This window comes from Nerophis lumbriciformis, linkage group LG24 (assembly GCF_033978685.3).
Source record: "Nerophis lumbriciformis linkage group LG24, RoL_Nlum_v2.1, whole genome shotgun sequence".
Lineage (NCBI taxonomy): Eukaryota > Metazoa > Chordata > Actinopteri > Syngnathiformes > Syngnathidae > Nerophis > Nerophis lumbriciformis.
The window spans coordinates 6,532,536-6,560,000 of record NC_084571.2 but is presented as its reverse complement, the minus strand read 5'-3'; the positions used below and the strand labels follow the sequence as shown (position 1 = coordinate 6,560,000).

General features: G+C 41.9%; 2 protein-coding genes across 4 annotated transcripts in view; one reads left to right on the top strand and one right to left on the bottom strand.

The window, feature by feature from the left end:
- Window positions 1-27,465, top strand: part of hoatz (HOATZ cilia and flagella associated protein) — a 144,528-nt gene that overhangs the window by 61,798 nt on the left and 55,265 nt on the right. Inside the window, exon 2 of one of the 3 annotated variants that reach the window (XR_009817483.1) lies at window positions 11,697-11,773. The exons of 1 other annotated variant lie outside the window; for it this stretch is intronic. The gene's annotated coding sequence lies outside the window, so the exon portion shown is untranslated. Of the gene's footprint in view, window positions 1-11,696; window positions 11,906-27,465 lie in introns of those variants that run through there. One more of the 3 variants, XM_061981431.1, reaches the window with a different exon arrangement.
- gsg1l (gsg1-like) overlaps window positions 1-27,465 on the bottom strand; it is a 48,962-nt gene that overhangs the window by 18,699 nt on the left and 2,798 nt on the right. Inside the window, exon 2 of the mRNA XM_061981430.1 lies at window positions 2,866-2,913. Within this exon, the coding sequence (XP_061837414.1) occupies window positions 2,866-2,913 (48 nt within the window). The remainder of the gene's footprint in view (window positions 1-2,865; window positions 2,914-27,465) is intronic.

The following is a 27,465-nucleotide window of genomic DNA, read 5'->3' as shown; positions in this document are numbered from 1 at the left end:
ATTAAAAAAAAAACAACATATAATGGATGGATAAATCTGACGTTGCTCTAAAGACTTGAGTGTTGAAAGTAAAAAAAACATTATTTTACTTTTAACACTTTTATGAGTGGGGCCCTTTTGGATTCCCAAGAATTTTAGTGGGTTTTGTTTTTCTTTAAATGGTCATTGCTCAAAAAATGAATAATTAATTTAAATCAATAGACTTCATTTTTTTTATTGACCTATTTAAGGCTCAAATTTAACAAATATTCCACTTTAAAATATCGAAAGAATAATAATATATGACTTATTTTTTAAATTGTTATGGATGACAACCTTCCGGGTCCCCAGTACCAAACTTGAGGCGATCCCTAAAGGTTAAAAAAACCTACATATTGTATTGGTTTTTAAAAAGGAAAGATATCATAATGGCCTCCGCATGCTTTCATTTTTCAGTGTGGGGCCCTCAGTGGAAATGTGGAAATGGGGCGGCGTGGCTCGGTTGGTAGGGCGGCCGTGCCAGCAACTTGAGGGTTCCAGGTTCGATCCTAGTCACTGCCGTTGTGTCCTTGGGCAAGTCACTTTACCCACCTGCTCCCAGTGCCCACCCACACTGGTCTAAATGCAACTTAGATAATGGCTCTCACAATATAAAGCGCTTTGAGTCAATAGAGAAAAGCACTATATAAATGTAATTCTCACAATGTTTCTACACCCCTGGTCTAAATCATCACGACAATCCCCCCTTGTGACCCTGTCATGTTCTGTACTTTTTTCCAAGTTCTGTCTTGGGTTGAGCCGGACTCGAACCCACGGACACACAACTGCTTTCTGAGCACGCTAGCCAGTCAAGGTTCGAAACCCCTCGGAACGAAATTTACTTAACATCCTAGTGCATCTTTTACGCAAGCAATTCTCCACCAAAATTATCTTCCGGTGTGTCGACTCCTATTATGGTCAGAGGTGTGGACTCGAGTCACATGACTTGGACTCGAGTCAGACTCGAGTCATGAATTTGATGACTTTAGACTCGACTTGACAAAATGTAAAAAGACTTGCAACTCGACTTAGACTTTAACATCAATGACTTGTGACTTCACTTGGACTTGAGCCTTTTGAATTGACATGACTTGACATGACTTGCTACTTTCCCCAAAACCCAAAGATGAAAAAGTTATTCGGGAGCGCTCCGTATTTTTCATTGTGTACTTGTCTATCAGCGTTGCGTGTGTCAGCTGGTGTGCTCGCAGTACAACAGCCAATCAAATTAGATCTACTTTGTTTTCATCACACAGCATTCATCCAATCAAATTGCAGGACAACCAACGAAGAAGACATGTCCAAACCACACGCCAGTGAACAAAAAATGATACCTAAAATAATGTTGTTTGGGTATAAAAATTACGAGGTGGTCAACACAAAACGGTTTGCAGTATGCAACACATGCGGTTCGAAAATTACTGATGGGAGAGGCAACAACTTCCAACTTCGTCCGGCATTTGAAGTTGCACAAAGAACGGTAAGTTTTGAATGTAAGATAACGTTTATTGGCTAAGTAACGTGACTTTTATTTGCTGTGTAGTTAAATCAGTGAGGCTGTAAACTCACTGCTAACGTTATAACGTTATTGCAAACACGGGAATCTGTTGCAGTTCACTACCTTATTCATACTTTTTGTTCAGTGATTTTTTTAAGCAGTGTTACGTTAGTCAATACATCACACGTAACGTTAGACGGCGGTCAGCAGCACCGCGTATTTTAGCCACCTAAAAAAGACAAAAATAGTCAAATAAAGGTCAGTTAAAATGTATACTATATTATGAATATGTGTACCGTTTTAGCTAGCTTTCTGACATACTGTTGGTTGTTTACCTCAGTGGTCCCCAACCACCGGGCCGCGGCCCGGTACTGGTCCGTGGATCGATTGGTATCGGGCCGCACAAGAAATAATTTTGTTTTATTTTCTTTTTTTAATTAAATCAACATAAAAAACACAAGATACACTTACAAGTAGTGCACCAACCCAAAACAACTCTCTCCCCCCTTTTGTTCTGGGCATTGAACATGAAGACTCTTCCTTCACTGTTCCGAGTGGCCATGAGAGTCTTGGCAGTGCCTGCCTCCAGTGCTCCAGTGGAGCGAGTTTTCAGCCATAGTGGCATCATACTACGCCCCCATCGTGCACAAATGACTGACAGACTCTTGGCTAATTTGGTCTTTTGCAAATGCAATGCAGCATAGGGCCCTGACATATAAAAAGTACAACTTTTTTGTTATGTTCACGTATATGTCATGTTTTTTCAATGTTAACACTTTTGTACAAATAAGTACATTTGCACTTTATTTTTCAATGTGTTTGTTCTGTAAAGGAATGAGTTAATGTTTAAAATGACTGGTTAATAGTGCTATTATAAAGTGCAATGTCAGCACAATTTTCTTTCCTGCAATTTAAAATGCACTTGTTTTAATAAATAAATACAGCGTTTGAAAAGCATACACAATCTGTGTTAATATATTAGTCTGTGGTTAAAAGGACTTGAAAGGACTCGAAACTCAAAATGCAGGACTTAGGACTTGACTTGAGACTTTCCAGTCTTGACTTTGGACTTGACTCGGGGCTTGTCTGTTTTGACTCAGGACTTGACTCGGACTTGAGGGCAAAGACTTGAGACTTACTTGTGACTTGCAAAACAATGACTTGGTCCCACCTCTGATTATGGTCGCACGCAAGCAACAATGTGAACGCCTATCTCTCAGCTTTTACAAAATTATGCAACAATGTCTTTAACAAAAACAAAGAAAAACGTGACATAGCGTTAGCGTGTAGCGTTCCTGGTCTACATTGAGGCGAGCGGGCGAAGACGCTTAATGGCGCTCATTACTCACCTCTCTCTGACGCGGGGGCCAGGTCAATGAAGCTGCGACACTTCTCACCTGAGAGAGGGAGGAAGAGAGAGAAGATAAACGAGGGAGGAGAGGAGGAACGTGCAAAGGTACAAGGTGAGATGAGCTGGGAATGAAGCCGAGAGCGGCGGCGAACAAGACGGAGCGGCGCATACGATGGCTTGATTAGCAAGGGAAAGCATAAAAGGCGAAGTAAAAGAAGAATGAACATCTATGGAACCCAAATACAATCTTTTTTTTAAACACATTTTCTAGGATTATTGATAAACATTAGAGATGTCCGATAATGGCTTTTTTTGCTGATATTCCTACTCTTAATTACCGATTCCGATATCAACCGATACCGATACATACAGTCGTGGAATTAACACATTATTATGCCTAATTTTGTTGTGATGCCCCGCTGGATGCATTAAACAATGTAACAAGGTTTTCCAAAATAAATCAACTCAAGTTATGGAAAAAAATGCCAACATGGCACTGCCATATTTATTATTGAAGTCACAAAGTGCATTATTTTTTTTTAACATGCCTCAAAACAGCAGCTTGGAATTTGGGACATGCTCTCCCTGAGAGAGCATGAGGAGGTTGAGGTGGGCGGGGTTGAGGTGGGGAGGAGGTGTTAGCGGGGTTGTATATTGTAGCGTCCCGGAAGAGTTAGTGCTGCAAGGGGTTCTGGGTATTTGTTCTGTTGTGTTTATGTTGTTTTACGGTGCGGATGTTCTCCCAAAATGTGTTTGTCATTCTTGTTTGGTGTGAGTTCACAGTGTGGCGCATATTTGTAACAGTGTTAAAGTTGTTCATATGACCACCCTCAGTGCGACCTGTATGGCTGTTGATCAAGTATGCCTTGCAATTCACTTAAGTGTGTGAAAAGACGCAGATATTATGTGACTAGGCCGGCAAGCAAAGGAAGTGCCTTTTTTATTGCTATATGATGGCAATATGACTCAAGTAAACAACACCAAAATTGTATATGTTCCATTGAAAATATAGAATATTACACACGGATGTAAACAATACTATTAGCTTCAATAATGTCTGTTATTAGAACATCTGAATGCCGTATTTTTCGGACTATAAGGCGCACTTAAAATCCTTTCATTTTCTCAAAACTCAGCAGTGCACCTTATAACCCGTTGCGCCTAATGCACGGAATAATTTTGGTTGTGCTTACCGACCTCAAAGCCATTTTATTTGGTACATGGTGAAATGATAAGTGTGACCAGGAGATGGCAGTCACACATAAGAGATACGTGTAGACTGCTATATGATGGCAACATGACTCAAGTAAACAACACCAAAATTGTATATGTTCCCTTGAAAATATAGAATATTACACACGGATGTAAACAATAATATTAGCTTCAATAATGTCCGTCATTAGAACTTCTAAATATACCGTATTTTTCGGACTATAAGGCACACTTAAAATCCTTTCATTTTCTCAAAACTCAACAGTGCGCCTTATAACCCGGTGCGCTAAAACATACCGGTGTGGTGAGTTTACATTATTCACCCAAGGAACTTTGGTTATTAGAGAGTTTCCGGTCGGACGGTTTTTCACGGAACACATTTCCGGCCTTGTTATTGCATAGGGAGCCACGGATGAGGAGATGCTGCTCCGTCATTGATTTAAGTAAAGTCTGAATGTCATTAAAATAGTTAGCTCTACCTTTTGACACTTCTTCCACTCCCGTCCTTGCACGCTACACCGCTACAACAAAGATGACGAGGAGAAGACGCTGCCGAAGGTGAGCCACGTAAATAAGATCGCCCACAAAACGGCGCTTCCTGAAGAGACTGTCAGAAAGCGGCTTGAAGATGATCTGTAAAACATAATCTATGCAACTGATGTGGGATCTGAGCCGAGGATGTCGTTGTGGCTCGTGCAGCCCTTTGAGACACTTGTGATTAAGTGCTATATAAATACACTTTGATTGATTAATTGATTGATTGATCGATTGATTGATTGATTGATATGCTAGCGGCCACACCTCTACCCACAGAGAAAAGAGACAAGAGGGTTCACTCTATTTCATTCCGCCGTAGAACAAACGTGCCCATACTGTACTATGGTACAGTATAGTAAATTAAAGGCCTACTGAAACCCACTACTACCGACCACGCAGTCTGATAGTTTATATATCAATGATGAAATCTTAACATTGCAACACATGCCAATACGGCCGGGTTAGCTTACTAAAGTGCAATTTTAAATTTTGCGCAAAATATCCTGCTGAAAACGTCTCGGTATGATGACGTCAGCGCTTGACGTCACGGATTGTGGAAGACATTTTGGGACAGCATGGTGGCCAGCTATTAAGTCGTCTGTTTTCATCGCAAAATTCCACAGTATTCTGGACATTTGTGTTGGTGAATCTTCTGCAATTTGTTCAATGAACAATGGAGACAGCAAAGAAGAAAGCTGTAGGTGGGAAGCGGTGTATTGCAGCCGACTTCAGCAACACAAACACAGCCGGTGTTTCATTGTTTACATTCCCGAAAGATGACAGTCAAGCTTTACCATTGGCCTGTGGAGAACTGGGACAACAGAGACTCTTACCAGGAGGAATTTTGAGTTGGATACGCAGACACGGTACCGTGAGTACGCATGCAGCTGCGGCTTCCAAACATTTGATCGCTTGCCCGTACGTGCGTGCCGCTATGTGCATGTCACGTACGTAACTTTGGGGACTTTGGGGAAATATATGTGCTGTATGAACTTTGGGGAGGTGAACGGTACTTTGGGCTGTGGGATTGAGTGTGTTGTGCAGGTCTTTGAGTTGTATTGGCGGGTTATATGGACGGGGGGGGGGGGGAGGTGTTTGTTATGCAGGATTAATTTGTGGCATATTAAATACTAATAATAAATATAAGCCTGGTTGTGTTGTGGCTAATAGAGTATATATATGTCTTGTGTTTATTTACTGTTTTAGTCATTCCCAGCTGAATATCAGGTCCCACCCGCCTCTCACAGCATCTTCCCTATCTGAATCGCTCCCACTGCCCTCTAGTCCTTCACTCTCACTTTCCTCATCCACGAATCTTTCATCCTCGCTCAAATTAATGGGGAAATCGTCGCTTTCTCGGTCCGAATTGCTCTCGCTGCTGGTGGCCATGATTGCAAACAATGTGCGGATGTGAGGAGCTCCACAACCTGTGACGTCACGCTACTCGTCTGCTACTTCCAGTACAGGCAAGGCTTTTTTATCAGCGACCAAAAGTTGCGAACTTTATCGTCGATGTTCTCTACTAAATCCTTTCAGCAAAAATATGGCAATATCGCGAAATGATCAAGTATGACACATAGAATGGACCTGTTATCCCCGTTTAAATAAGAAAATCGCATTTCAGTAGGCCTTTAAAGATTTAATTTAGAGTTATTTGGACACTAAGGGAACATATAATGGTTAGGGTTACTAATAAGCAATAATTCTGAGGTTATTGAGGGAAGACTCTTAGTTAATGGCTTACTGGTTGTATAATAAGGCCATGCAGAATAAGGCATTAATAAGTACTTAATAATGACTAATTAAGATCCAACATGTTACTAATTTGCATGTTAATAAGCAACTAATTAATGGTGAATATGTTCCCCATACTAAAGTGTTACCCATCGTTTACTTCTATATCTGCAATATTTTCGATGTTTCTAAATCCAAACAACCATTCGACCTGGGTCCTCTACGCTCAAAGGTTCAGCTTTTGAACCCTCCGCCTGTAGAGTTTGGGAAGGTGCAGTACTTTTGTAAACATTGACGTGGTAGAAAGCCTAATATTCGATTAGATTCTCAGAGGTAACGATTCGATTCAGAATTGATTCTCGATTCAAAATTAATACTTTTTTAATAGCATTGAGTGCCAGTTCTATAAATAACTACATTCCTCCATAAAATAGATAACAGCTCTGATAATTTTTTATATTACTTAAAAAAAAAACTGTTTTTGTTTAATAATTTTCTACCCAAACATTTAAAAAAAGTCAAGTAGCCAACACTTTTCTTTTTTAAAGTAAATCTGTACAGCAGATATAGATAATCTACATCAACAATATGATTTGCCTGAACAGGACAGATAAAAAATAAAATTAAAAGTTTAGAAAAAAAAAAAATTTAAAACGAAAAAGAATTGTTACAAGGGAGAATCGCAAATTCGAAAATCTTTTTTTTTTTTGTTGACTCCCCTAGTGTGTAGACTGGAGCTACTGTGTGTGAGAATCTGTCATGTTTGTGTAATCATGTTTTGTTTTAAGTCATGTTTTGTTTAGTTTCTGGCTTTTCACTCCCTTGTCTTGTCACCATAGCAACCATTAGTTTTCACCTGTCACGTCACGCACCTGTTTCACGTCTTGAGTCACGCACCTGTTTTCGTTAATCATGTCTGTAGTATTTAAGTTCAGTGTTTTTCAGTTTGTTTTTCTGACGACCTCGCACCCCATACCGCAACACATTTATGCTCTGTTCATGCCTCTAACTCTTTTTTCATGCCGGTTCCATGCCAAGTAAGTTTTTGTTTGTCAAGCCACAGTTAATGTTTTTGTTTAATTGTTCATAGTTTATTCTCCGCCACTGTGCGCGCTTTTTGTTTGATCCTTTTTTTTGCTATGGTGACCAGACAAGGGAGTGAAAAGACAGAAACTAAACAAAACATGACTTAAAACAAAACATGATAATACAGACATGACAGAGCCCCTCCCTTAAGGACAGATACTAGATGTCCAAGAAAAAACTTAACAAAAGTCATGGGAGGGCGGGAGGGGGACATGGCGGTGGGTCGCCAGACCACGTGTCCCCGTATCCACCGGGGCAGAGTTAGGTGGCGGCGGCGAGTGGAACGCCGCTGCAGCAGGCGAGGCGGGCGCCCAGGGAATGGCCACATTCGTGGCCGACTGGGAGGTGGGCGCACTTGGTGTGGCGGAGAATAAACTATGAACAATTAAACAAAAACATTAACTGTGGCTTGACAAACAAAAACTTACTTGGCATGGAACCGGCATGAAAAAAGAGTTAGAGGCATGAACAGAGCATAAATGTGTTGCGGTATGGGGTGCGAGGTCGTCAGAAAAACAAACTGAAAAACACTGAACTTAAATACTACAGACATGATTAACGAAAACAGGTGCGTGACTCAAGACGTGAAACAGGTGCGTGACGTGACAGGTGAAAACTAATGGTTGCTATGGTGACAAGACAAGGGAGTGAAAAGCCAGAAACTAAACAAAACATGACTTAAAACAAAACATGATAATACAGACATGACAGAACCATAACAAGAAAGTGTTGGAGCGGTGCGATGACCGAGCAGCCATCCGTCATCTCCAAGGTTAATGCAGAAACAAAAAGTGAAAACAGGTGAGCGGGGCGGCAGGCTGCAATAAAAACACGTTTACGGCGAGGCGGCGTCTGATTAGGACATGAATCTGAAATGTAATTAAGAGCGTGAGGAGGCTCATCTGAAGCCTGCCGCCAGGGCCAAGTAACGAAAGACATCAGCATTCACGCATCGTCGTGTCGCTTTGACAAGAAAAAAAAAAGAAAACATCAGCTCATCCCCAAAAGAGCGCTGAGCGGTTTAATCACTGCATGTCACTCAGGCATTTTTGTATCTTTGACCGTAGAAGACAACGTGCACCCACTTCTTTAGGTACACCCTCTGATAGGATACACCAAAAAGTCCACAAAACATAAAGTTAAAAAACATGAAAACAAGATGGAAACGTTAAAAAACACGTCGGTCATAAAAGACATTATGCAACACCGACTTTTTTTTACCTGCTTATGCGAATTTGGGATCTGCATAGGTCCCAAAAATGTGAAATCAAATTGAGATATTTATAAAACAATCTTGCCTTCCTTCACACTTCCTCCAAACGGTCCGTTTGGAATTTGCTCCTTTTTGTGACGTTTTTTTGCCGTATGTGGCATCAGCGTATTGACCATATATGGTAGTCATTTACCCAAACATCCTTGCGTGACTCAGTCTATTTAAATAGATGTCAAACCGGCGAATGATTCGTGGCAAAGAGCCTTCAACTGTGAAGAGGTTGCTTCCAGTGTGTACAAAAATTAGCCCCACTTCAACCACCTTCTCAAAAAGATGGATTTTCCAAATAAAATACTACTTTTAATGGCAATGGAGGAGACAACGAAATGGTAAGTAATACCAGTAGGTTAAAAATGTCTGAATAATACGATTTGTTGTGTAGCTAGCTTAGCTTTCTAATGTGAGGCAATAGCATCACCGTCAAAATAAAGAAGGATCTTCCTAAAAAATAAATGTAATTGGATCATTGCGTACTGTGTTTGGCAACCAACCAGTCAGTATTATAATCCATTATTACGTTAGCGAGCTCCGCGAACGATGATGTAGCTCGTAGCATAGCGAGGGTCTCTATCGTTTACAAGTGTTCAAAACAGCAGTGCAGTAAAAGTATGAACATTATATAGAATAGAGAAGCATTTTATTGTAAATATACACACATATACTTGCAGGATATAGCATTGGAGAGATACTGACTTGGGAGAAATCTAACCTTATTCTGAAGAAAAAGGCCAACAGGACTACAAGGTCTGGTTTCAGGGGGGACTGTTTGGTGGCGTTTAGAAAAAAGTGTTTTTGGGTAAACAGTAAATAAATTCCGCTGACGAGCAGGGAAACCTGCAAAACAGGCTTGTAGGGATGATATAGCCTCTGTGTTTTTTCCTGACCTAACGTGTGTGTGTATATATATATATATATATATATATATATATATATATATATATATATATATATATATATATATATATATATGTGTGTGTGTGTGTGTGTGTGTGTGTGTGTGTGTGTGTGTGTGTGTGTGTGTGTGTGTGTGTGTGTGTGTGTGTGTTCTTGTATTTCTACCCTTCTTGAGACATCAACAAGGAAAAGTATCTTCCATATGAGGAGGTGTGAACAAGTGATGACATAAATCATGGTCCCAATAACATTGCATCTAATAGAGAATGTCTCATTTGGTGACATCTATCAACATTAGGGTGGTCCCAAAAAGGAGGGATTTTTCAAATTGACTGTGTGTCGCTTTTAAAAGTGCTCCCCCTCTGGTCAACATATGAAATAACAAGTGTGTGTAAGAAATTGAAATGCGCCCCCTTTGGCAAAAAATTAATTAAAAATAAATAAATATGTATATAGAGACATACTGTAATAACTTGAAGTAAATAAAGTAGATTAAAATTTTTATTTTTTATATTAACCAAAAGCAGTCTTTTTCTCACAATGTGTCGACTTTTTTTTTTTAAACTGGGAACAATTTCGCATATTCTTTCTGTTTCTGTAATATTGCAATATTTTCTCGTAAAACTATTACCTTTTTATGTGAAATTATTACTTTTTCATGCAAAATGGCAACATTTGTCATACAAAATTCTGACTTTTATCACAATATTGCCAATTTTTGGGTTGTTCTTGTAAAACAGTGACATTTTTTGAGTAAAATTAGGACTTTTGTCTTTAAGTTAGCCAGGTAAAATTCCGATTATTATTATAATATTGCCAAAATTGTAAAGCTTTCTTATAAAATTGTGACTTTTGTCGACTCTTTTTATAAAATTGCCAAAATCTTAAGCTTTTCTTGTAAAAGTGCGACTTTTATTGAGTAAAATCACAACTTTTATCATAATAGTTTTTCTTGTAAAACTTTGACTTGTGTTGAGTAAAATTACGACTTTTATTATAATACGGCCAAAATTCTAAGTTTTTCTTGTGAAATTGTAACCTTTTTCTTGTGAAATTCCAACTAATTTTTCACAACAAGCTTTTTTATATTTACATAGTATGTATATATTATCCATGTTGTAAATACACATCTTTATATATCTAGAAAGGCTGGTCCTAAAGAGGTAGGCAATTTTTGGAGGTCTCAAGAAGGTATCAAATACAAGAATGTGTGTGTGTGTGTGTGTGTGTGTGTGTGTGTGTGTGTGTGTGTGTGTGTGTGTGTGTGTGTGTGTGTGTGTGTGTGTGTGTGTGTGTGTGTGTGTGTGTGTGTGTGTATGTGTGGATGACGCAAAACATCCTTCAATGGAGACACCTACAAGTCGCAAATGTACTTTATCAAAAATTTTAGAAATATCGCTTTTATTTGGACGAAGTGGTTGGGTAGAGGGAAGTCTTGGCTTCTTTGCTTAGGTTGCTGCCCCCGAGACCCAACCTTAGATAAGCGGAAGAAGATGGTAGGATTAATGGAATTATTTAGTACTTGTTTATATTGACAAACGTGCTGTTTAACACTGCAATATTGTTCAGTTAGTATTACGTATGTCTAGCTGGTGTGCTATTGTGTGCTTAGCTGTTGTGTAGATGCCAATTCTTAGTAACCTATAGCCTACCATGGTTACCTTTTGTAAATGACTTGACTAAAATAGAAGAAATTGTGTGCTTATCGGAGGACATTTAGATGTTAACTGGCCGTCCATCTTTGCACAAGTAAACACGCTGCAGGACTGCTTGTATCGCACATGATATCACACATTTACACGCAAGCTGATATCATCACATACTTGTTCTCTGATATCGGATCTGCAAGAGAGGTACTGATGAATATGAATATTATGCTGAAAGCTGTTATGAATATTTTGGTTCCCGCTCTCAGAATGTTGAATAACTCCATGATGATGAAATGTCACCTGGGAGAAGAGAGGGAAGGTTTTTACTCGGCTAAAGACGGAAGGCAAAAGTGAATTATTGGCCGATGAAGCAGTTAGTGTCGGTGAGATCAGCCGACCAATCAATTCTCAGGTCTTATCTGAACTTGTGTCCCTCGTCTCTAGGCTCCCGTGGGACGCCAGACGGGCCTCCAGGTGATCATCTTGTATTGAACCCAGCATGAGGGAGGCGTTAAAAGGACGTAAGTCTCATTTAATCATCCTTGATTGGTTGTGTGGAGAGTTGGATGTCTTCTGTCTAAGCTTGGTGAGACTCCCACAGGGTCATGTGATTTATGTGTCCTGTTCTTGTGCTCATGCAGGAATACACAGGTTGGTAGAGTAGCTAAACACTGTAATTAAGTAAGAGTACTGTTACTTTCACAGTGTCTTAGGTAAAAGTAAAAAGTTGTCATTCTGTTAATTACTTGAGTAAGAGAAAGTATTCAGTGTAAAAACTACTCAAGTACTGAGTAACTGGTGAACAGTGTTTGAAAAAATGGATTGTAGTTCATTATAGTTACTTGTTACGAATAATTGAATTATAAACAGAATTACTGTTAATAAAATGTAATTAATTACAAAGGGAGATAATTATAGCGCTACTTTAAAAAAAAATAGCTGTCTAGCATAATGCAGTTGAGACGTTTCATGAAAGCAGAGTTGTGCCTTTAAAAGTGCCTTTAAAACATTTGTATGCTTGTACAACACTCGTACTTGCCAACCTTGAGACCTCCGATTTCGGGAGGTGAGGGATGTGGGGTGGAGGGGTGTGGTTGGGGGCGTGGTTAAGAGGGGAGGAGTATATTGACAGCTAGAATTCACCAAGTCAAGTATTTCATACACACACACACACACACACACACACACACACACATATATATATATATATATATATATATATATATATATATATGTATATATGTATGTATGTATGTATGTATGTATATATATATATATATATATATATATATATATATATATATATATATATATATATATATATATATATATATATATATATATATATCCTGAAAATATGCAAACAAAACTGTGTTTAGATAATTGATACTTCAAACTTGCATAAATAAATATTAAGGAATATAACATAACTTGGCTTCTGAGAGCTTCAAAATGTAATGAATAAAATGCTAAAGTTGTTGATAAACAAGCAATTATTTTAATAATTAAATATGGTCATTTTAAATGAATTATTATGATAATTTAAAATTAATTATTATTTGTGTTCTTCATCGAAGACCTCGATGAAGAACACAAACCAAGGACCCAGATTTCCCTCGCCCGGACGCGGGTCACCGGGGCCCCCCTCTGGAGCCAGGCCCGGAGGTGGGGCACGATGGCGAGCGCCTGGTGGCCGGGCCTGTCCCCATGGGGCCCGGCCGGGCACAGCCCGAAGAGGCAACGTGGGTCCCCCCTCCAATGGGCTCACCACCCAAAGCAGGGGCCATAGAGGTCGGGTGCAGTGTGAGCTGGGCGGCAGCCGAGGGCAGGGCACTTGGCGGTCCGATCCTCGGCTACATAAGCTGGCTCTTGGGACGTGGAACGTCACTTCGCTGGGGGGGAAGGAGCCTGAGCTAGTGCGTGAGGTGGAGAAGTTCCGGCTAGATATAGTCGGACTCACTTCGACGCACAGCAAGGGCTCTGGAACCACTTCTCTTGAGAGGGGATGGACTCTCTTCCACTCTGGCGTTGCCGGCAGTGAGAGGCGACGGGCTGGGGTGGCAATTCTTGTTGCCCCTCGGCTCAAAGCCTACACGTTGGAGTTCAACCCGGTGGACGAGAGGGTAGCTTCCCTCCGCCTTCGGGTGGGGGGACGGGTCCTGACTGTTGTTTGCGTTTACGCGCCAAACAGCAGCTCAGAGTACCCACCCTTTTTGGATTCACTCGAGGGAGTACTGGAGAGTGCTCCCCCGGGTGATTCCCTCGTTCTACTGGGGGACTTCAACGCTCATGTTGGCAGCGACAGTGAAACCTGGAGAGGTGTGATTGGGAGGAATGGCCGCCCGGATCTGAACCCGAGTGGTGTTCTGTTATTGGACTTTTGTGCTCGTCACAGATTGTCGATAACAAACACCATGTTCAAACATAAGGGTGTCCATATGTGCACTTGGCACCAGGACACCCTAGGCCGCAGTTCCATGATCGACTTTGTAGTTGTGTCATCGGATTTGCGGCCTCATGTTTTGGACACTCGGGTGAAGAGAGGGGCAGAGCTTTCTACCGATCACCACCTGCTGGTGAGTTGGCTGCGATGGTGGGGGAGGATGCCGGACAGACCTGGCAGGCCCAAACGCATTGTGAGGGTTTGCTGGGAACGCCTGGCAGAGTCTCCTGTCAGAGAGAGTTTCAATTCCCACCTCCGGAAGAACTTTGAACATGTCACGAGGGAGGTGCTGGACATTGAGTCCGAGTGGACAATGTTCCGTACCTCTATTGTCGAGGCGGCCGATTGGAGCTGTGGCCGCAAGGTAGTTGGTGCCTGTCGTGGCGGTAATCCTAGAACCCGTTGGTGGACGCCGGCGGTGAGGGATGCCGTCAGGCTGAAGAAGGAGTCCTATCGGGTTCTTTTGGCTAATGGGACTCCTGAGGCAGCAGACAGGTACCGACAGGCCAAGCGGTGTGCGGCTTCAGCGGTCGCGGAGGCAAAAACTCGGACATGGGAGGAGTTTGGGGAGGCCATGGAAAAAGACTTCCGGACGGCTTCGAAGCAATTCTGGACCACCATCCGCCGCCTCGGGAAGGGGAAGCAGTGCAGTGTCAACACCGTGTATGGTGGGGATGGTGTTCTGCTGACCTCGACTGCGGATGTTGTGGATCGGTGGAGGGAATACTTCGAAGACCTCCTCAATCCTACCAGCACGTCTTCCTATAAGGAAGCAGGGCCTGGGGACTCTGTGGTGGGCTCTCCTATTTCTGGGGCTGAGGTTACCGAGGTAGTTAAAAAGCTCCTCGGTGGCAAGGCCCCGGGGGTGGATGAGATCCGCCTGGAGTTCCTTAAGGCTCTGGATGTTGTGGGGCTGTCTTGGTTGACAAGACTCTGCAACATCGCGTGGACATCGGGGGCGGTACCTCTGGATTGGCAGACCGGGGTGGTGGTTCCTCTCTTTAAGAAGGGGAACCGGAGGGTGTGTTCCAACTATCGTGGGATCACACTCCTCAGCCTTCCCGGTAAGGTCTATTCAGGTGTACTGGAGAGGAGGCTACGCCGGATAGTCGAACCTCGGATTCAGGAGGAACAGTGTGGTTTTCGTCCTGGTCGTGGAACTGTGGACCAGCTCTATACTCTCGGCAGGGTCCTTGAGGGTGCATGGGAGTTTGCCCAACCAGTCTACATGTGCTTTGTGGACTTGGAGAAGGCATTCGACCGTGTACCCCGGGAAGTCCTGTGGGGAGTGCTCAGAGAGTATGGGGTAACGGACTGTCTTATTGTGGCAGTTCGCTCCCTGTATAATCAGTGTCAGAGCTTGGTCCGCATTGCCGGCAGTAAGTCGGACATGTTTCCAGTGAGGGTTGGACTCCGCCAAGGCTGCCCTTTGTCACCGATTCTGTTCATAACCTTTATGGACAGAATTTCTAGGCGCAGTCAGGGCGTTGAGGGGATCTGGTTTGGTGGCTGCAGGATTAGGTCACTGCTATTTGCAGATGATGTGGTCCTGATGGCTTCCTCCGGCCAAGATCTTCAGCTCTCACTGGATCGGTTCGCAGCCGTGTGTGAAGCGACTGGGATGGGAATCAGCACCTCCAAGTCCGAGTCCATGGTTCTCTCCCGGAAAAGGGTGGAGTGCCATCTCCGGGTTGGGGAGGAGATCTTGCCCCAAGTGGAGGAGTTCAAGTACCTCGGAGTCTTGTTCACGAGTGGGGGAAGAGTGGATCGTGAGATTGACAGGCGGATCGGTGCGGCGTCTTCAGTAATGCGGACGCTGTATCGATCCGTTGTGGTGAAGAAGGAGCTGAGCCGGAAGGCAAAGCTTTCGATTTACCGGTCGATCTACGTTCCCATCCTCACCTATGGTCATGAGCTTTGGGTCATGACCGAAAGGACAAGATCACGGGTACAAGCGGCCGAAATGAGTTTCCTCCGCCGAGTGGCGGGGCTCTCCCTTAGAGATAGGGTGAGAAGCTCTGTCATTCGGGGGGAGCTCAAAGTAAAGCCGCTGCTCCTCCACATCGAGAGGAGCCAGATGAGGTGGTTCGGGCATCTGGTCAGGATGCCACCCGAACGCCTCCCTAGGAAGGTGTTTCGGGCACGTCCGACCGGTAGGAGGCCACGGGGAAGACCCAGGACACGCTGGGAAGACTATCTCTCCCGGCTGGCCTGGGAACGCCTCGGGATCCCCCGGGAGGAGCTGGACGAAGTGGCTGGGGAGAGGGAAGTCTGGGCTTCCCTGCTTAAGCTGCTGCCCCCGCGACCCGACCTCTGATAAGCGGAAGAAGATGGATGGATGGATGGATGGATAAAATTAATTATTTCAAATATGTTTATTTTAATGTATAATTCTATGGCTAGATGTAATAAGGAGTCAGAAAAAATACAAATAAAAATACAATTAGTTTTGATGTTTTTAGCAAAATATAGTAAAAATGTATTTAGTTTTTTTTTTTTTAAATTGATAAATACATTTATTTTTAGGTAAAATAAACATAATAATACAATTTATCTCTAGTCTGGATGATTTAGTTCTTGTCACCCTGTTGTCCTCCCGTCGTGAAAAAAGGCTGTCCTCACTCAGGTCCGCATGGAGCTGGAGGGGGCGTGGCCTCCAGCTCTGGCTGAAAATCGGGAGATTTTCGGGAGAATATTTGTCCCGGGAGGTTTTCGGGTGAGGCGCTGAATTTCGGGAGTCTCCCGGAAAATTCGGGAGGGTTGGCAAGTATGACAACACTTAAAACCTTTAGCATATCTGTATGTGGAATTAAATTATTGAATGGATTAAAACCTCTAAAGGCTTAGTGGCTCCATGCGTTGGCAGCACCTTTTAGCTCTTATTTCCAAAATTGTGTACATTACTGAATTGGGGTCTTATGGCCGCTTATGTGGACACTTATACTGCCATCTGGTGGTGTCAGAAGAGTATAACATACAATGGAATTTGGAAAAATAAGTGTAAAAATAAGAATTAGCATGTCACTTAACATGAAGTACACGTTTGTGTACTTATGGACTAAGTACATCATATCAAAAGATGCTTCTTAGTTTTTATTTTAATTAGGGTCCAATAAGCCCAAATAGCAAAGAGAAATAAAAAAAGCATGTAAAAAAACAGCTTGGGCCTTAAGAGGTTAACCAGAGAAATCTACCGGTAACAATGCACTAATCTGATTCAGTTCAAGAGACTGTTCAAACTACAAGTGTTCACAAAGTACACAGAACAAGAATTATGATGAAAATCCTGAACCCTTTTTTTTCCTTTTTTTTATTGAGACAAAGATTATTTATGTATTTAATATTTGTTCGCTTACTATGGTATATTATTTCTTTATTATTTATTTGTTCACTGTTCTGTTACAGAGAACAAATAAATTGGATACAATTGCTATAGTATGAAAAGGGGTAGGATTAAATAAGCTCTGCTTCTTCCTACTCCTTTTCGGACGTGCTGTAATGAAACAACTGGAAATGTGTGATGAATTACATTGTATCGTATGCATGTTCCAAATAAACTGAAACTGAACTGAACTGAAAGTTGCTAAGAGACTTGTGATGTCAGCGGCCAGACAGAGCAGCATTAGTTCAGTCGTGTTTGTTAGCCCAGACTCTTAGTTTGCAGGCAGTGACAGCAGCTTTGTTGAATATTTTTTTCACTGGATTGTGTTAGCGCTAGTTAATAAAGAGATTGAATGTGCTTCCATGGCTGTACTCTCCTTGTCCACAAACGAGGTATTGTAGGATTGCAAGCTTGTCTCATCAGTCATTCATTTGTTGTTCATTATTCCCACGTAGTAGGTGTGTGTGTGTGTGTGTGTGTGTGTGTGTGTGTGTGTGTGTGTGTGTGTGTGTGTGTGTGTGTGTGTGTGTGTGTGTGTGTGTGTGTGTGTGTGTGTGTGTGTGTGTGTACTGTGGAGAATGCATATATTTTTAAGAGTTCTTTCTTTATTCATAGTCATGTTTAAAGCAGCTAATATTTTCCCATGTGCTCTCTTTTTGCTTTTATTTTATGTCCGCAAGTAAACTCTGTGCTTTACCTTGAAGGGTTGGAATGTGGGAGTATAGCATACTCCCTTTTTACCTTATCAGTATTAGAACAAAGAGGCTGTATTCCTTTCTGGGCAGGGTGGGGGCTGTTTTCGTATTCAATAAGTTGTCTCTTCCCGTTTGACTTTAGTAAAACTTGATAATATTCCTATTCTGTCGTGATGGTCCTTCTTACTCAACATATATGTCATCTGAAAGAATTTGGGATTGACCAGTGGCTTTAATTCCGTGAGAGGAAGACTGGTCAGACGAAACAGTACTTACATGTTTGCTGTGTGATGTTGCCTTCTTCTATTTTAATACTAAGTTCATTTTAGTGTGGTGCTGGTTGTTGCTTTATAAAAAAGTTACTTCCTGCTTTGAACTTGCTGTGCTTCTGACGCTGCCTTGATGACATTGAACCACATCAAAAGTAGCGGGCCATGTTACATCAAACATGTCGCTAACGGCGCTGTAACATACATAAAAATAATTAGATTACTCGTATAGGAAAAGTAATGGGGTTAGTAACATCGTTATATTATCACGTTGTTACTTTGACTACTTTTAAGGGACCTTTAGATTGTATCTTAAGGGACTTCCTTATTGTGTATGTCTGAAATTTGTAGACAAACAATCAAAACGCAGAATAAGCGCTATGCGTAGGGCCCCGTGATCCGTAGGGGGCCCTGTTTAGCGTGAAGGGCGCTTCATATGAAATTTTACCGCGAACGTATATCTAGCCCCTTCCTGCTCTGTCACTGCTAGGAATATAATATCAAATTTCCCTGAACATTCCTACTGTCCCATTTGGTGCGTTAGTAAGGCAGTTTAGTCTTTGCCCTGGCCTCACTCGGTCTGGCTTTCTAGTTTGTTCCCACACAACTGATGACGACGATTATTTCCTGTGCTTTAGCTGCTAGTTCTCACGCTAGGCTATTTTGGCTTGCTAGCTCCCACGCTAACCCTTTTGTTTTTGCCTTTTTGTGCTACGTGCATGTCTTTTGTTATTCACCGTATGATTTATATTTTGAATAAATCATATTCCTACCTGCAAGCTGTGTCCGAAGCCGTCTGCATCCTTGGGAGAACCACACCCGCATCACGATGCGACCAGGTCGTTACAGCAGTTATGGTTATGATTGAAAATGTATGCTTTAATCAGTGTTGGGTTAGTTACTGAAAACCAGTAACTAGTTACAGATACTAGTTACTTTATTTCAAAAGTAACTCAGTTACTAACTCAGTTACTTACACCAAAAAGTAATGCGTTACTGTGAAAAGTAACTATTTAGTTACTTCTTTTTTTCTTCTTTTTTTTCAAAAGCTCCCGTTAATGCCCTTTTAGCCTTCATTTCAGTACTGTTATTGCACTGGAGAATAATACAATCTGTTGATCAACTTGACATGCATTTTTATGTTCCTTTTAACATAATTAATGAAAAACAGTGCAACATAAAAAGGCATTCCTCCTTTCTTTAAACTTGGACCAATGACCATTAATAAAAAACAAGTTAAAGTGCAACATAAGAAGGCACATCATCTTCCTTGAAACATAGGTAGTGACATAAATAATAAATAAATAAATGATAAATGGGTTATACTTGTATAGCGCTTTTCTACCTTCAAGGTACTCAAAGCGCTTTGACAGTATTACCACATTCACCCATTCACACACACATTCACACACTGATGGCGGGAGCTGCCATGCAAGGCGCTAACCAGCAGCCATCATGAGCAAGGGTGAAGTGTCTTGCCCAAGTACACAACGGACGTGACTAGGATGGAAGAAGGTGGGGATTGAACCCCAGTAACCAGCAACACTCCGATTGCTGGCACGGCCACTCTACCAACTTCGCCACGCCGTAAGCCTGACATCTGGAGTGATGCTGCTGTCTTCCACACTTGGAGCCATGGATTGTAGAATCCTTGTTTTCAGTGGCAGGATCATTGACACAGATGGTGAAGTTTCAGTGCTCAGTAGAGATGGAACACTTTTGAGGGGTTTAAGCACCTGGAGGACCTCATCTGCCACTCTCACATCATCATCAGACAGGGTGACATTTCTCTTCAGGGTGTTGTGGGTCAATGCAGAGTATATAGCTGCCTGCTGCTCCAACATATCATAAGTGGAGTTCCACCTCGTTGGGACATCATGTATGAGCTTATGAGTAGGCAGCTTTAGCATTTCTTGCTTTGTCTTAAGCACATGAGCAGCTGTTGTGCTTGGGTGGAAGTAGGAAACCTCCTTCCTGATCCTCCCAAGGAGGCGCTCCATCCTATTGACTGAGATTCCCTTCTGTGATGCCAAATTCACTAAATGTGCAAAGCACCTATCTGTGGTCCCAGTCCTGCCTCATTCACTGTAATTATTAGATTTTTGGCATTATCACGTGTGACTGGGATATCTTTATCTTCCATTCCTCCACTGCTTGTGTCAGTACCTGCACAAGGTGACTCTCATAGAGGGGGCGTGTCCGCTCATCTCCCAGTCTGCTGTGATGAAGTGAGCGCTTATAGTTCCCCTGGACGTCCACCCGTCCGTCGTGAGCGCAACAGGTGATGCTCGGGATAGTTCATCCACAACTTTTTTCTTCTCCTGCTCATAAAGATCTGGCACAATCTTATCGCTGAAGTGGGTGCGCGACGGGATGTCGTAACGTGGCTCAAGCACGTTCAGCATGTGTTTAAAACCCTCGTTTTGCACCACCGAGTCTGCACCTATAAACACACCGATTCAATGGCGCGGGGCGTTCAAGCTCCGTTACACCGCTCGCCATGACCACGCTGTGTGTGGACTGAACGTGCCAACAACTTTTTTTTGTTTTGTTTCATATATCAAACCGCGGATCACGTGTGTGCCTCCCCTCCCCACACCCAGACACACACATAGACCGCACCTCTTTTCTTCTCTCCGGCTTGTGACAGAGGAAGATTCAGAAGAACGACACCGCAGCGCTTGTTTCTAGCCGATAATACATTAAAAGTAACGTAAAATAACGCAGTAACGCATCATGTAGTAACGGTAACTGAGTTACTGAATATAAAAAATAACGCGTTAGATTACTAGTTACCGCCGAAACTAACGGCGTTACAGTTACTTTGTAACGCGTTAGTCCCAACACTGGCTTTAATAGTTATGGTAAATGTGTTATTTTGCTCATAAAAATAAATTATTAAACTGTTTATTCCTCACTAATTTGTAGCACAAAACATGCATCAAATTAAATTCAGGTTGAAATAAAAAAATATAAAAATTGTTTTACATAATTTAAAAAGTAAAAAAATGTTGTAATCCAAATAAAAATTTGGATTACACATATAGCGTTGATTTTTCAATCTCTCAAACAAACACACACACACACACACACACTCACACACACACACACACACACGCATATGCACACACACGCACTCACTCACACACTTTAAAGGGGAACTGCAATTTTTATTTTTTTTTTTGCCTATTATTCACTGTCCTTATGTAAGACAAAAACACATATGTTTTGTATGCATTCTAACTAGTAAATAAACACTAGCAGAAGTCAGCTAACAATGGAGCCAATGGGAGTTTCTCTATTCCGCAGATAAAGCTCTCCAACAAACATCCAAACACCTCCATCATGTTTTCATACACATGCTGTAAGTATATATGTAATGTAGTAATATTCATAATAACATGTAATATTTATGTACTTTGCTCATTTTAAGCATACGGCGGCGTATTAATTTCACAAACGCATCACAATGTTCGCGTTACGTTCAACAACAACAACACTACTAATCATGGCAGACTTCATGAGAGAAAACAAACATAATAAAACAATCACTTACCGTACAATGACTGCTCTCACTGGGATGTTTATATCTTCCCGTTTAGATGAAGAATTAATCAGAATCCTCACAAAGGCTAAAAACAAATTGCTACAAACGAGAGTCTTATCGTGATTTTCTCGCCATCTCCGGGTGTAAGTTGGATGTCAAAGTTTACCAACTTCTCGGTTCATGTCCACAACCTTCTACTATCCAGGTGAGAGGCATGATTTATAATCTAGAATTAACCTTTACCAACTCAGAGGCGATGCAGCAGCTCAGTATGTCATTACAGCAGCATAAGAAAGTTAGCGCTCTGTGATCACGGTGTTGCTAAAAATATTTAGTCTGTGTTAGCACTTATAATAACAATATCGCTAATACTGGAGTAATCTTCAGGTCATGAGATGTAAATTGAGTATTGTTGGTGCTTTTTGGATTTTTTTTCAAGGGCTTTATGGGCAAAATAATGTACTCCGATTGGCTACATTGTTAGCTGACTCTTGCTAGTGTTTATTTATGACTTAGAATGCGTTAAAAAAAGAAAAAAACATGTGTTCTTGTCTTACATAAGGATTGTGAATGATAGGTAAAATAATAATAAAAAAGTGCAGTTCCCTTTTAAGTGTGTCCTGGCCAGCTGTTTGTTTACTGGCTCACAGTCTCAGCATCAGCATCAGAGTGTTGTCTGTCAACACAGACCTTGGTCCCGTCGCACAAAAAGACGAAACGTCTCAGGCTGCAGATCCAAACTGGACTTTTGGGTTACGCTTGCGAGCTGAGCCAGTTTGACATTTTCCTTAAAGCTCTCTCTGAATAATGCATGAATCATTGTGACAAAAGTACGGAGGAGGTGGCAATCTACGAAAGTGTACTTTGGTGCCGGTCCAAAATGTGGCCCAAGTCTGCGTCGTAGCAATCAACATGGAGTGACCCACTCGCTACATGGAGCTCCCACATGATGACAAAGCACCTGTGTGACGTTGCTCCCCCACCACCACCCCACCCCACTATCATTGCAAATATGAAAATGACATTACTATTTGTTTGTTTGTGCCATTACTGTTTTTAAGTTATTCTAAAATACATTTTCTGACTAGTGATGTCATCCAATCCTTCCTCTCCCACCTTGTTAGAACCTCCCCAAACTTGTCACATTCGTTTGTGCTGCAAAATATTTAGTTTTATTGTAGATGTTTTAATATAAACGTGTTATTATTCATAACTTTGTCAAAATCTCCCCAAACTTCTTCCAAACATTTGTGCTACGTTTGTGCTGCAATATTTTTTTTTTGTCAAACTATTATAGTTTCTTACGTTAACATTTTATAGATGTTGTGTTATTAAAGTGTTATTATTCATGACTAGCCACCCAACATAGCAAACTATAAAAATGTAAACATATTTTTTGCAACACTAATGTAGCACAAACAAATGGGACACGTTTGACAAGGTGGGGGGGGGGGGGGGGGGGGACTGGTTATGAATAATAACACGTTAACAACATACAAACTATAAAATGTTGATACTATAAAAACTAATTAGACAAAAAAATGTGCAGAACAAATGAATGGGAACGAGTTTGGGGAAATTTTGACAAAGCAGGGGTGCAGTTATGAACAAAAAAACATTAATAACATAACTAGAGAAATCATTTTAGCTGCACAAACGAGTGGTGCAAACCTGGGGACACTTTCACAGAGTTGGGGTGCTGATTATGAATCACAAAATGTTAATAACATAAAAACTATATAACTTCAAAAAACTATATTAGTTCAACAAAAAAAGAAAATAAATTATAGCACAAATGTAGCACAAACATTTGAGACACGTTTGGGGAGATTTTGACAAAGTTGGGGGGTTATTATGAATGATAACACATTAATAACATTCAAACTATAAAAGTTAAAACATATTTTTTGCAACACAAATGTAGCACAAACAAATGGGACAAGTTTGGGGAGATTTTAACAAGGTGTGGGGGGTGGTTATAAATAATAACACGTTAATAACATAAGAACTATAAAACATTAATACTATAAAAACTAACTGGACAAAAAAATGTGCAGAACAAACGAATGGGACGAGTTTGGGGAGATTTTGACAAGGTGAGGGTGCGGTTATGAATCATAAAATGGGTTATACTTGTATAGCGCTTTTCTACCTTCAAGGTACTCAAAGCGCTTTGACACTACTTCCACATTTACCCATTCACACACACATTCACACACTGATGGAGGGAGCTGCCATGCAAGGCGCTAACCAGCACCCATCAGGAGCAAGGGTGATGTGTCTTGCTCAAGGACACAACGGACGTGACGAGGTTGGTAGAAGGTGGGGATTGAACCAGGAACCCTCAGGCTGCTGCACGCCGTCCTCAAACGTTAATAACATACAAACTATAAAATGTTAATAATATAAAAACTATAATAGTTAGACAACAAAATTTAACAGGATGAATGATTCGAATACGTTTTGGGAGATTTTGACAAAGTTGGGGGGCTGATTATAAATAATAACACGCTAATAATATTTAAAAAAAAATATACGTAATAATTAGAGAAATAATTTTTGACGCACAAGCAAGTAGTGCAAATTTGGGGACACTTTTATACAGTTAGGGTGCTTATTATGAATCATAAAACGTTAATAACATAAAACGTAAAAACTTTTTTTTTCTTCATGTATTAATTCAACAACAAAAAATTTATTATAGCACAAACGTTTGGGACAAGTTTGGGGAGATTTTGACAAGGTAAAACGTTAACATTAAAACTATAACATGTAAAAAAAATTACATTAGTTCAACAAAACAAAAAAATGATAGCACAAACGTTTGGACAAGTTTGGGGAGATGTTGACAAAGTTGAGGGGCTGGTTATAAATAATAACACGTTAATAACATAAAAAACTATAATAATTAGAGAAATCATTTTTGCTGCACAAACAAGTGGGGGAAACTTGGGGACACTTTGAGACAATTGGGGGTTCTGATTATGAATCATAAAACGTTAATAACATTTAAAAAATTATAATAGTTTAACAACAATAAAATGCAGCACACACGTTTGGGACAAGGCTAGGGGGGGCTAGTTATGAATAATAACACGTTAGTAACATCCATCCATCCATTTGCTACCGCTTGTCCATTTTGCGGTCGCGGGGGGTGCTGGAGCCTATCTCAGCTGCATTCGGGCGGAAGACGGGGTACACCCTGCTGCTCACTGCTCCCCTCACCTCCCAGGGGGTGATCAAGGGTGATGGGTCAAATGCAGATAATAATTTCGCCACACCTAGTGTGTGTGTGTGACTACAGTATATCATTGGTACTTTAACTTTAACTTTTGACAAGTCGCCACCTCATCACAGGGCCAACACAGATAGACAGACAACATTCACACTCACATTCACACACTAGGGCCAATTTCGTGTTGCCAATCAACCTATCCCCAGGTGCATGTCTTTGGAGGTGGGAGGAAGCCGGAGTACTCGGAGGGAATCCACGCAGTCACGGGCAGAACATGCAAACTCCACACAGAAAGATCCCGAGCCCGGGATTGAACTCAGGTCTACTCAGGACCTTCGTATTGTGAGGCACATGCACTAACCCCTCCTCCACCGTGCTGCCCCGTCAATAACATACCAACTATAAAACGTTAATAATGATAAAACTAGTTTGACAAAAACAAAATGTGCAGAACAAACTAATGGGATGAGTTTGGGGAGATGTGGACAAGGTTAAGTGCTGTTATGAATCATAAAACGTTAATAACATAGAGATTTTCGGACTGCCGATATTATCGGCCGATAAATGCTTTAAAATGTAATATCGGAAATGATCGGTATCGGTTTCAAATTTATCGGTATCGGTTTCAAAAAGTAAAATGTATTACTTTTTAAAACGCCACTGTGTACACGGACTTAGGGAGAAGTACAGAGCGCCAATAAACCTTAAAGGCGCTTCCTTTGCTTGCCAGCCCAATCACATAATATCTACGGCTTTTCACACACACAAGTGAATGCAACACATACTTGGTCAACAGCCATACAGGTCACAACAAGGGTGGCCGTATAAACAACTTTAACACTGTTACAAATATGCGCCACACTGGGAACCCACACCAAACAAGAATGACAAACACATTTCGGGAGAACATCTGCACTGCAACACAACATAAACACAACACAACAAATACCCAAAACCCCTTGCAGCACTAACTCTTCACACACACCTCAACCTCCTCATGCTCTCTCGGGGAGAGCATGTCCTAAATTCCAAGCTGCTGTTTTGAGGCATGTTAAAAAAAATAATGCACTTTGTAATAATAATAACTGGGATTTATATAGCACCTTTCTAAGTACCCAAAGTCGCTTTACATGTAGAACCCATCAATCATTCACACCTGGTGGTGGTAAGCTACTTTCATAGCCACAGCTGCCCTGCAATTTGCGTCAACGGCCCCTCCGACCACCACCTATCATTCATCAGAGCGTTTTCTATTCGGGCTCCAGTACTATGGAATGCCCTCCCGGTAACAATTAGAGATGCTACCTCAGTAGAAGCATTTAAGTCCCATCTTAAAACTCATTTGTATACTCTAGCCTTTAAATAGCCCCCCTGTTAGACCAGTTGATCTGCCGTTTCTTTTCTTTTCTCCTCTGCTCCCCTTTTCCTTGAGGGGGGGGGGGCACAGGTCCGGTGGCCATGGATGAAGTGCTGGCTGTCCAGAGTCGGGACCCGGGGTGGACCGCTCGCCTGTGCATCGGCTGGGAACATCTCTGCGCTGCTGACCCGTCTCCGCTCGGGATGGTGTCCTGCTGGCCCCACTATGGACTGGACTCTTACTATTATGTTGGATCCACTATGGACTGGACTCTCACAATATTATGTCAGACCCACTCGACATCCATTGCTTTCGGTCTCCCCTAGAGGGGGGGGGTTACCCACATATGCGGTCCTCTCCAAGGTTTCTCATAGTCATTCACATCGACGTCCCACTGGGGTGAGTTTTTCCTTGCCCGTATGTGGGCTTTGTACCGAGGATGTCGTTGTGGCTTGTGCAGCCCTTTGAGACACTTGTGATTTAGGGCTATATAAATAAAGATTGATTGATTGATCATTCAATTCACCGGTGTGAGTGGCACCGGGGGCAAAGGGTGAAGTGTCCCGCCCAAGGACACAACGGCAGCGATTTTGGATGGTAAGAGGCGGGGAGCGAACCTGCAACCCTCAGGTTTCTGGCACGGTTGCTCTACCCACTATGCCATGCCGCCCTTTGTGACTTCAATAATAAATATGGCAGTACCATGTTGGCTTTGTTTTCCATAACTTGAGTTGATTTATTTTGGAAAACCTTGTTACATTGTTTTAATGCATCCAGCGGGGCATTAGAACAAAATTAGGCATAATAATGTGTTAATTCCACGACTGTATATATCGGTATCGGTTGGTATCGGAATCGGTAATTAAGAGTTGGACAATATCGGAATATCGGATATCGGCAAAAAAGCCATTATCATCCATCCATCCATCTTCTTCCGCTTATCCGAGGTCGGGTCGCGGGGGCAGCAGACTAAGCAGGGAAGCCCAGACTTCCCTCTCCCCAGCCACTTCGTCCAGCTCCTCCCGGGGGATCCCGAGGCGTTCCCAGGCCAGCCGGGAGACATAGTCTTCCCAACGTGTCCTGGGTCTTCCTCGTGGCCTCCTACCGGTCGGACATGCCCTAAACACCTCCTTAGGGAGGCGCTCGGGTGGCATCCTGACCAGATGCCCGAACCACCTCATCTGGCTCCTCTCCATGTGGAGGAGCAGCGGCTTTACTTTGAGCTCCTCCCGGATGACAGAGCTTCTCACCCTATCTCTAAGGGAGAGCCCCGCCACCCGGCGGA